Source organism: Pteropus medius, unplaced genomic scaffold, assembly GCF_902729225.1.
Source record: "Pteropus medius unplaced genomic scaffold, Ma_sr-lr_union100, whole genome shotgun sequence".
Classification (NCBI taxonomy): Eukaryota; Metazoa; Chordata; class Mammalia; order Chiroptera; family Pteropodidae; genus Pteropus; species Pteropus medius.
The window spans coordinates 19,042,232-19,053,477 of record NW_024352784.1 but is presented as its reverse complement, the minus strand read 5'-3'; the positions used below and the strand labels follow the sequence as shown (position 1 = coordinate 19,053,477).

The 11,246-nt window shown below is 46.4% G+C and overlaps 1 protein-coding gene across 1 annotated transcript in view; it reads right to left on the bottom strand.

The window, feature by feature from the left end:
* CABIN1 (calcineurin binding protein 1) overlaps positions 1-11,246 on the bottom strand; it is a 137,367-nt gene that overhangs the window by 118,365 nt on the left and 7,756 nt on the right. Inside the window, exons 2-7 of the mRNA XM_039847698.1 lie at positions 9,275-9,352; positions 8,610-8,702; positions 8,254-8,367; positions 5,328-5,462; positions 4,329-4,509; positions 1,597-1,726 (exon numbers count right to left, since the gene is read on the bottom strand). Coding sequence (XP_039703632.1) covers positions 1,597-1,726; positions 4,329-4,509; positions 5,328-5,462; positions 8,254-8,367; positions 8,610-8,702; positions 9,275-9,277 — 656 coding nt within the window. The 5' untranslated portion in view covers positions 9,278-9,352. The remainder of the gene's footprint in view (positions 1-1,596; positions 1,727-4,328; positions 4,510-5,327; positions 5,463-8,253; positions 8,368-8,609; positions 8,703-9,274; positions 9,353-11,246) is intronic.

The window sequence follows — 11,246 nt, the reverse complement described above, 5'->3', positions numbered from 1 at the left end:
CAGCTTCAGGTCTGGCTCCTTCTCCCGCACGGTCAGCGCTTGCCTCTTCTTCCGCAGCCCCAGGGCCTCGTCTATAATGGCCTGTGTCTCAGCTGCGCTCACCGACACATCATGGATCGACATGTCACTAACAGCATGTAAAACAGGGAGAAATTACAATGTTACAAAACTGGAGCCAAAGCTGTAATTTTACAGACAGAGAGGACGTTAAATTAACACCCTTTAATCTATATTAATTCTTCCTACAAATAAAATAACCACTTGAGTTTGGCCATGGAAAGGTAGTAATTAGCATTCTTAATACCTATATATACTAGAAATGACAAATTCCCTTTGTTCCTTCTGCAATTCAAAATTGAGCAATTCATATGTATTAACAGTATCAGAGTAGTGTTAGAAAAGCCACAGTAAAATAAAATCTTGCTTTTCTTTATAGAAAACTTTTAAAGAATTTAACTAAACCATCCTGCTCATACCAACAAAAAGTCATCAGACCAGTGAAGCTCACCGAAGTCTATGCTGTCTCTGAACTACAGAAAGAGCAAGGCTTTGAGGCTTTAGATGCCCTCCTACAGAAACACTTTTACACATCTCTGCCTGAGGTGGCCCAGCAGTACCTGCCCTTCTGCCCAGACAGTCCTGATGCCTCCCAGCAGGGATCCACCACAGAGCCACACCCTTATGGTCTTATCTGTTTTATCTATTTATCCAAAGACCAATCTCCTTGGGACAAATGTGAACACGAGGTACAGTCTTACAGGACAGACCAAGATAAATAACCATTAACCCCCTGCATGAACACACACATGCCAATTGAGTTCTAGGGACCAAAGAAACACCAGAAGGTAGAGGAGTTGGTTCAGCTGGATGGCTGCGGGGTGGAGGCAGCCAGAGCTTGGAAAGCTGCTGAGAGGTGGCCTGAGAGTTGGAACATGAAGAAGGTGCAATAGCACAACACATGGAAAGGTGGGAAGATGGGATTACAGGTGAGGGCACAGTGGGAGCCAGGGTGCAGGGACAGGACAGAGCACAATGGGGCCGTGACTAAAATTTCCAAGGACCTGAGACAGTTTTCCTCCTGGGGGAGGGTGAAGCAGAAGAACTGGTGTGTATGGGGAGGGGGGTGTCAGACTGTAAGGAACTCCTGGGCAATGCTCCTGAGCATGGGTTTTGTCCTGCAGGCAAGGCAGGGGTGGCACAGGATCAGAGGTGTGTTTGGGAAAATGAACTCGGGCAGCACTGGAAGAAAAATCCTGGAAAGGGGAAAGGCAAGTGGCAAGGAGGCAAGGTGGACAGCAGGCTGCCGCAAGCAAGCATCTGAAGGAGAGCTTAGCGACGGCTGAGAGCCAGCGGGGCAGCGAGGAAGTCGGGCAGCAAACAGCCAAGGAGACAGCGCCGAAATCAGGCACATGGCTGAGTAATACACAAGGAATACACAGTTCACCAGATGATGATAAAGGGGATAAAGTTCAGGGGCTCATCTGCCCAGAGGTCAGGACCTGAGAAAAAAAGGTGCCCGTGCCTCCTGATATTCACCAGCTACTTGGGGAGGGGAAAAGGGAGTGCAGACCTGGCAAGGGAAAAGGCGGGACCTACCATTTAAGGAACATGCGGAAGGAGTCTTTCCGGAGACAAGGCTGCTCCTCAAAGATCTTCTCCTTGAGAACCAGCCCTTTGCTGTACCGGCAATCCTTCTCCAAAGCTTTGCAGATGAAGTACAGACATGCTGACAGGGAAAGAAACAGTTATGACTTCTGAGTGTGCATTCTGAAGCTCGAGCCTTGCCAAGGGACACCAGGAGAATGTCTGTGCTATAGAATCAAAGAAATGCCCAGTAAACAACAACGAGATTCCACTTTAACTGACTCAATCGGGAAAGATTTCTGAAAATACTACCCACAGTAGAAGGGGCAAGCCAACTGCTACCAGGGAAGGCAGACCGTACAACCTTTCTGGAGAACCACATGCATTACACACAATGGACCCAGCAATCCCACTTCTAGGAATTGCTGTAAAAAACCTACAGGAAGCTAAGCAGCATCCAGCCTGGTTAGTACTAGGATGGGAGACCACCTAGGAAGACCAGGTGCTGTAGGCGTAAAAATAAATAAATAAATAAATAAGAGATTGTAATCTGACAAGGTCCTTGCAATCTGTGAGGTTAACCAAGAGTTGCCTCACCTTAAAAAAAAAAGAAAAGAAAAAAGAAAGAAAAGAAAAAGAAAAACCTGCAGGGCCCACAGTGATTACCTATTGGCTAATTGCAAAACAGCAAGGTTTCCCTGATCCACACACTGGGTTGCTGAGCAGCCGCTGCACATTGGGTTGAGAGGTGTGCTTACTGACCAGAAGGAAGGCCACAAGACAATTTGGGGAAGAAGCAGGGGACCAGTCATGGTGCAACTCCATTTGTACACAAAGATATAATTTCTTAGGGACCACAGTGTAACTAGAGGGTGGCCATCAGTGATTTTGAGAGAGAAAATCAGGGAGGCACTGAGCATTTGGATAATGCTGGTTGATGGCAATCATTTTAGTTGCAGTAAAACTAACCACACTAGCCAGAGGGAAGGCCTGAGAATTCTCAAGGGAACAGGAGGTGGTCAGTAGGTATTAGGCACAAGCACCCTTGTCTGCTCATCCCAAATGTCTAAATGTCACCTGTAGTCAATTTAACATGCTGCTTTTCCTTTCGGGTTTAAATGAGTGTCAACTCTACCAGGGCTTTCACAGATGTATGTATCAGGTTAGTGCTCCAAGCCCTATTTTTCCCACAGGACCTAAGTTTACCAAGCACAACTTCTACCACAATAGGGGGTACAAGGAATTAAACCAGGTGGACAGGGACAGAAGACTGAACATGACAACTGTCTACCTCACAGTAGCACCCAAGCTACAGGAAAAGCATTTAAGAAGAGACTAAAAGCCTCTGGAAGAAGAAACTACTCAAAACGGTGCCCCACTGGAACCACCATATTCTGCTGGTGGGAGTGGAAACTGGGACAACCAACAGAATGAGCGCCCACGTCTACCAAAGGAAATATGTGGGAACATGCATGGCAGTGCTACGCAAGATCCCGAATCTGGAAATAACCCAAATGTCCAAGCACAGAATGGTCAAATTGTGTATGAACATAAAAGACTACACAGCAATAAAAAAAGGCCTAGGGAACGCCATGCCCTAAGAAGGTGCACTTAACAGACAGCACAATAACAGCCCAGGGAGCCAGCCAGGCTGAGAAGAGTACCCTCTGCCATCTGATGCCACCTAGAGGAGTTTGTCAATAGGCTGCGTTCATCCCACGACAAAAGGGAGAAATCAAAATCACCTCAATGGGTAGTAATGACAGAAGAAACCCAAAGCAGCCTGCCTGCTGGGGCTCTGCAAATACTTTGCACCTTGACATGTTTTCACATAAAAACTGATGGACCTCAGATGTGCACTTTATTATGTATATGTTTTACCTCAGTTAAAAAGTGGTTGTGGAGAACAAAAACTGGTGGTAGCGAAGGGTGATCAGGGCCTAGTGCTTCTCACCGTACTCCATCCTAGGCTACTTGTCCTTATAAAGGGAAGGAAAAGCCTCTGCAAGTCAGCCTCCCAAGCGCAAACCTTGGAAGTGCTAACGAGTACCTGTCAGCATGACTGGGTTTTAATGGGACCTGCCTGCAGCACACATGGCCAGCTCCCACCACACCCAACCCTGCACAGAGTGCTCCTCGAAAGCCACCCTCCACTGTGGCCTCAGAGGGCACAAAAAGGAGGCTGACCCCCCACTGGAGGCCCTGAACCCCCAAGGCCGGAACACCTAATCAGTGCCTGCCTCAGGACCAGCCATGTAAGGGGCAGATGTGTTCTCTGCAGGGCAGAGGGCAAGGCTGCGACCAGGAAGCTGAAGCAACTGGAAAAAGACTGGGGCTCTGGCCAGCAGAGATCTTTCCAGCAGCCCTGCTGCTCTGCAGAGGAACAGGCTGCCTCAAGAGGTAGTGAGCTCCCTGGCACCAGAAAGAGTTAAGGTGCAGCTGCTAAGCCATCTGTCAGCAAGTTACAGTAATGGGTTCTGGCAAAGGATGAGACCATGCGGGGATGAAGTGAGATAACCAAAGGGAAACTCAAAGAGCGTGCTACTTATGACTACAAAGCACTTCTTAGATCTTAATTAAGAAAGGCAAGCAGAATAAAGCAGGAATGCAAAAACATCTCCATTCTCCCTGACAGTCAGGTGAAAGGACCTTCAATGTTAACTTTGACTTCCAGCTTACCCAAGCCATCCTCCCCCATCCCAAAAACACAAGCACATGGGAGAAAGCAACAAAGCCTGACTCACTTGTGTAATCGCTGAGGGTATACAGGACAGTGATGAGGTTGTCCAAGCAGGGCCAGTGGTCAGGATTGCACCGCAGCCCTTCCTCAAAAGCATGGCGAGCCAGGGGGACTCGGATAAGCCTCAGGGCCACGTGTCCGATTTTATACCAGAGGTTGACATCCGTAGAGTCCAGCATGACCGCCTGGAAGCAGCACAAGACAACGCACACGCAGTCAGCTCCCTCACTGGTGACAGGAGGGGCACAGCACCAGCCCGACCACTCAAACTACCCAGGAAAATTGCAGATAATGTTTTCTGGATATATTTTGTCACTCTGAACATCTGTATTTCTTACACATTTGATAGGTAAAAGAAGGAGAATTAAAAGAAAATGCAAGAGCCCTATGGGTTTCTAGAAAGATTATGGGCTCTCGAGACAGACCTCCATTCACACCTCTGTTCCTGCATGGACTAGCGGCATGATCCTGAGCCTCAGTATCCCCATCACTAAAATAAGGATAAAGACACCTTCCTTGAACGATGGTGTAAAGATTAGTGCATGCACGGAAAGCATTTAGCACAGTGTCTAGCACTTCGGAGCTGCCTACAGAGACGGTGACCGTAATATAAAAATAATGGCAATACTATTATGAATGGGAAAAGGGTGCCAGGTGTCAGGCCCTGTTCTTAGCACTTGTATATGTACCAATTCATTTAATTTTCACATCCACTCTCTTTTTTATTACTCCCATTATATTGGTATAGACCTGAAGGCCCAGAGAGATTAGCTACTCACCTAGTCACGTGTGCCCTAAGTGTCAGGGGAAGAATGCACACGCTAGCCCCTGCTCTCCAGGCTGCTCTGAACTTGTTATCACCCACTGACCAGGGCCTCGGGGACTACAGCTTGGTGATGCATCACTACAAAATCTTCTTCTCAGCCAATAAGACCACAACCTCACCCCCTCCACCAAGAACTGTCAAAAACACCAAGGGAGATGAGCACTGCCAAAACCATACCTCCAAGTAGAACTCCATGGCTGTCTCCAGGTCCTCTCGCTGGGCTGCCAGCTGGGCCAGGTTCTTATACGTGGAATATTTCAGCATCAACCCAGGGTGTTTCAACCCTTCTTTCTCATCACCAGACGAAACTGCCTGTGAACAAAACAAATAGGAACAGAAGTAACAGTAGGCCGGAAAGCCTCAGTAGGAACTCAGCAAGACACCTGACTTCCAGATTGGCCTCTACCACAGGCCTTTGGGCCAGTCAAGTGCCACCCTCCATTGAAAAATGAAAGCACTGTGCCAGATGTTCTCAGAGGACCCTTCCGGCTTCCAGTACACAGAGAAGGCCAGACCACCATAAGGTAGTTTGCAGGTAGTCTGGGCATCAAAAAATACAAGAGAAACCCTCTTCACCACTACTGCCATGCCTGAGGGTTCAAGCCTGGATGATGACATTTCTGGCATCGGGTAAGTCAGCCTAGTGGGCCCCCACAGCAAGTTTGAAGATGAGGAACAGAGTGTGAGGAGGATGCCTAGGCAGCCACTTACACAGCCCGACATGCCCTGCAGCAGAAAGAGCCCTGGAATAGGAGTTAGGAGGCTCAGTTCCCGACTCTAACTTATCACATGACTGTGGACAAGTTACTTTACCTAAAAAGCTAGTGTCCCAAGGAGCTCTGTAACATTAAGAGAATAATTCCTACTCTAAATATCAAAGATGAAAGAGCCAAATGAGCATAAAAATTGTAAACCTGTTTTATGTAAAAAGTTATTTCACTACAGCTTTTATGACAACTCTTAAAAACCTTATAACTTCTAAGAAACTACTGATTAGAAAAACTATTGCTCCAACCACAGGACAAAGAGTAAAACATTTTCTAACAGAGAAACTGGCTGACACAAAGTAGTTTCCAGGGGCAGGTCACGTTCACACATCATTCTTAACATTTAGAACAGGAAAGACCCATGGAATCTTTAGGAAGTGTCCCTTAACTAATCCAAGAAACCTATCCTAGAGCTCTAAATGAATCCCATCCAAAAAAAAAAAATGAAGAACTCAAATCAAGCCTCATTAACTATTTTCTACTGTTGTCTGGCTTATACTGAAGAAAGATCCCAAAGACTGAACTGACCAGGGCTGGGCCCCAGGCACAGAACTGTTCAAAAAAGAGGTGTGAACACAGTTATAGAAGATGTGAGCCTACTTCAGAGACTAAGTAGTCAGTTATATATCCACATATAACAGCAGAAGCTCTCATAACTAACCTCCACCTAACAAACCAGGTGGAGTCAGCACTACTCTCCATTCTCTGTGAGAGACACAGTGATGCCCAGGAGAGACGAAAGCCTTGCCCCAACAAGCCCCCTCCAGTCTGCCCACCAGCTAAGACTGCACTTCTTCAGAGTCAGCTGTATTCTAGACCCGTTTATGACAAGTGGTTGTAAGACTGTAACTATATAATTTAGTTTTCTATTAAGTATACTAATGCCAGATGACTGTCAAAGGAAACTTTTTTGTACTTTTCATTTACAATGAACATGTTTTACTTTTATAAGCAGAGGGGGAGAGTGCTAAAACAATCTTTTAAAGTTAAAAGTGATATAGAGTGAGATGGACACACTGGACACACCTGTAACTACAAGGCTGACACATGGCCAGTGTCCTTTGGTCAAAGGCCCTATGCCTGGCCTGTCAGGTGCTGGGCCCACCTGGAATCAGCTCTGTTCTTAGACTGCCTGCTCAGTGCTATGCTTACCGGCTCATGTCTCCAAGGCCTGCTAAACTGTGGCCTAAGAGAGAGCACCTTGCCCCTAGATGGCATCCAGTAAAGGTGGCATAAAGTCATTTTCCCTCTCTGGGCCCTCACTCATTTCCTACCAATAGGGGAAGGCAGGTCACAATTCCCACAGCCCTAATTTCCAGACACTAAACCAGCCCCAAAGAATCTTGACAAGCCAGAGAATTAGGATATGAAGAGATATCTTGAGGGAGAGAAGGGATAAATGCTTTCTGCAGACAATTAGAACTCAGTTAGCATCTGCCTCAACAGTGGGGAAAACCATACAAAGGTGGGGCTTGAGACACAAATGTCTGTCTTCCAGGGTTGTAAGAGATTCTGCTCAACTTGGAAACTATGTGGTCCTAAAAATACCTGTGGATGGAGTCTGTCTGCTTCCTTACTGCACGTCGCCTCTGTGCTTGATGTCTGAGTACTTGAAAACAAAAACCTTTCCTTCTTATGAAATACACATCATCTTCCTAAATCAATTTCAGATTAAGACTCATCCCCATGTTACCCATCCAGGTAACATCTCCATGACCTAGCTAACTCAGGCTTAACTCACTCACCACTGGTACCAACAGGTCCTACCCTGCCTGTCCCTCTATACCGTGCCCTGTGTCTTCAGTGTGGCTCTGCTCCCTCAGCCTGCCTCTGTCTCCCAATTCTTCTCTCTAACTACAGTTTTCAAAAGCCTATGGCACACCTACACAGGCTCCCTGAGCTCATAGGCTATCACCCAAATGGCATTTACCAAAATGTGCTGCCAACAGGATCATTAGGTATCAGAACACAATGGACTCCAATCCTGGCTCTAACGTTTTACTAGTTGGATGACTCTGAGCCTCCATTTCTACATCTATAAAATGGAGACAAATACACCCCACCTACTTGGCAGAGTGATTATGAAAATTAAGTAACAGCAACAACTGCCATTTCCGAAGCTCTTACTATGTCCCAAGAATGGTTCTATGTGTTTCACTGGATTCGCTCAACCCTCTAACTCAACCCAGCAGGTACACAATCTATAGGTGGGGAAGCTAAGGGGCAGAGAGGGGAAATAACATGCTCAAGGTTATCGAGCCAAGAAGTGGGAGGGCAGAGGTCAGACCCAGGCCCGCTGGCTCCAGGACCTGCCTGCTGGCCTGCTGGTGCCTCACCTCTCGCAGCAGGCGTGCCTCCAGCAGCTCATGGTAGGCCTTGGCAGACTCCTCAAATCGGTCATGTTTCTGCAGATCCAGAGCCTTGTGATACAAGGCAAAAGCCTCTGCTTCCTGAGAACAAAGACAGAAAAAGTTTTCACATAGTACAAAGGTTTGTCTTTTTTAAGCCAGTCAAGGCCATGTTAACTGTCAGCTGTACCCTCTACAGTGGAAACAATCCTAACACTCCAACCTCCCAGGATCTCACCCCTAAAATCTCATTAAGAAGACATCCGAATGCATTTAAAATGAGATGCCACCTAGAGAAATGAGAAGCAAGGTCTACATGCAGAGGGAGACCATGGATTACATACCTGGGCCTCTTTCGTCTGGGTTTTATGACTTTTAAAGCTTCCTTCATGATCATCCTCAACCGTGGAACTGGCATTTAAGGCTGCAATTCGAATCTAGAAACAGAAGTTTGAGGGAAGAGAGGAGTTGTTTTTAAATGAGATGTCACTTGTCTCTTCAACAACCCACAATAAATACAACTCTGCTCCATCATCTATTCTGCCTCGAACAGCTATGTCCTTCTCAGAATATGAAAAATGAACAACAAATGATCAACTAGAAAAAAAAAAGGACGAACACGTCTAAGGGGGATCATACCAATCTGATCAGGGAGCATGTCCTGGGTACTACTCACTGTAAAAGGAACAGAGGCTGGAGGTACCCAGCAATGACCCATCACAGAGGAGGACTCAGGCACTGGAATAACAGATTCTAACAAAATGGGTTAGCTTTGTGCCTTTCTAACAAGCATGACGAAGTCCTGCAAGCTGCTTCAACAGAAGGTCAAGCTTCCTAGTTGGATGACTCTGAGCCATCAACACCTCACTAAGCCCTCGAATGTACCGACAGTTCTCCCAGGAGGAAGGCTGCCTCATAGTGAGAGCCTTTGGGGTCCACCCAGGAAAATACTCCTCACCCTCAGGAGTGAAGTAACAGAAGAACAAAATAGGCAATCATCAGTTCTTACCATACTCAGAGAGCTTCAGCACTGCCGCTTAGCACCACTTCCCATCACTGGCGGAGACTGCGCCAGTCTACAAGTCTCCTGGAGAGGACACAGGAAAGACCCATGAAGAGCCAAGAAGATCACAATGCCAGGGGCCCACCAAGAACCAGTTTCCAAAGCCATGGGCCTCCCCGGCTCTAGGCACACAGCCTGGCGAATGACTGCCTCAGACACCTGTGTGGTCTGTTACACAAGAGCCCCTCAGTCTCTCGGCTTGAGCATGTGCCCTTGCCAGGCAAGGCACCAGGTACCAGGACATGGAAGAGTGAGACCAGCTCCTGCCCCCAGGGCTCACTGCTCAGCAGAGGCAATGGATCTATAAACAATTATTTTTTTAAGAAGTTGAATGAAATAAAGAGAAACAAGGCAACATCTAAAGATGGAGAAGAAAAATTTTTCGAAGGGATCAAGGAAGGTGAGGGAGTAGAGTAAGCCTTTGCATTAGCCTCAAGAAAGGGACAGCACCACAATGGAGGGCTGTGAAGCAGAGGCGGGGAGACGAGTTGCAGCCGACATGGAGCCTGAGAGCAGGGATGGGCATCTCAGGAGGGTGATGTGCCAGGGAATTGGAAGTTCATTCTGTAGCCAACAAGGGAGCCACTGTGAGTTTTTGGGAGAACAAAATTTTAGAAACATAAAGGGGGGAGGGAAACCACACAAAAAACTAGAGGTAGGCAGACCAGTTTGAAGTCTATAAAAAATGACAGGATTGGTAAGGGTGTAGAGAAATCAGAACCACATCCACTACCGATGGGAATGTAAAATGGTGTAGCTGCTGTGGAAAATATGATGGTCCTCAAAAAAATTAAACAAAGTTACCATATGACCCAGCAATTCCACTTTTGTGTATATACTCCAAAGAATTGAAAGCAGGATCTTGAAGACAATATTTGCATACTCATGCTCTTGGCAGTATTTTTCACAACACTCAACAGGTGGAAGCAACCTAAGTGCCATAGATGGATGAATGGATAAACAAATTGTGGCACATCCATACAATGAAATATTATTCGGCCTTAAAAAGGAAGGACATTCTGACATATGATACTACATGGATGAACCTTCAGGATATTATGCTAAGCAAAATAAGCCAGTCACAAAAGGACAAATACTGTATGATGCCACTTATATGAGGTACCTAGAATAGGCAAATTCATAGACAGAAAGTGGAATGGTGGTTGCCAGGGGCTGGATGTAAGGAGAATGGGGAGCTATTGCTCAATGGGGACAGAGTTTCAGTTTCGCAAGATGAAAAGAGTTCTAGAGATACATGGTGGTGATGGTTGCTCAACAATGTGAACATACTTAATGCCACTGAACTTTACACTTAATAGTTAAAATGGTAAATTTTATGTTATGTATATTTTACCGCAATGTTAAAAACCTGCATCTAACAAATCAATAGACTAAAAGAGTTTTCAATAAGGATGAAAGTTAAATGTGTTTTCAAGGTACCAAATGCTACTCCCAGTGAAGTCTCTTCTAGACTCTGACCATCCTCCAGAAGGCCAATGGCCCATGGTGCAGACAGCAGCTTGAGCCACTTCCTGGTGACTGTGAGCAGAGCCTTCAGCCCCAGGGGCCATGAAAACACCATGGAAGCCATCGGAGATTAGAAGAAGTGGGAGAGCTTCTCAAGTCACCACTTCACAGCCCCTGTCTCAGCTCACCCACTGCGCTCAGCTCACTGAATCCCAGAGGACCTTCAATTCCATAGAGCATCCCATAGCTCCACAAATTTCCACCTTCACTTCCAGAGCAAGCATTCAATGAATACATTCTGGTTGATTTTTTTCACCATTCTCTTATTCTAAAAATCTGCTGTCCTTTCTATATCTGGGGTTGTAAGAAGCAAAAATGAAAAGGGCACTGGATTTGGAATGGGAAGACTTCAGAGTATGGCCAGGCTCTGCCTCATGATGTCCGAGTCCCT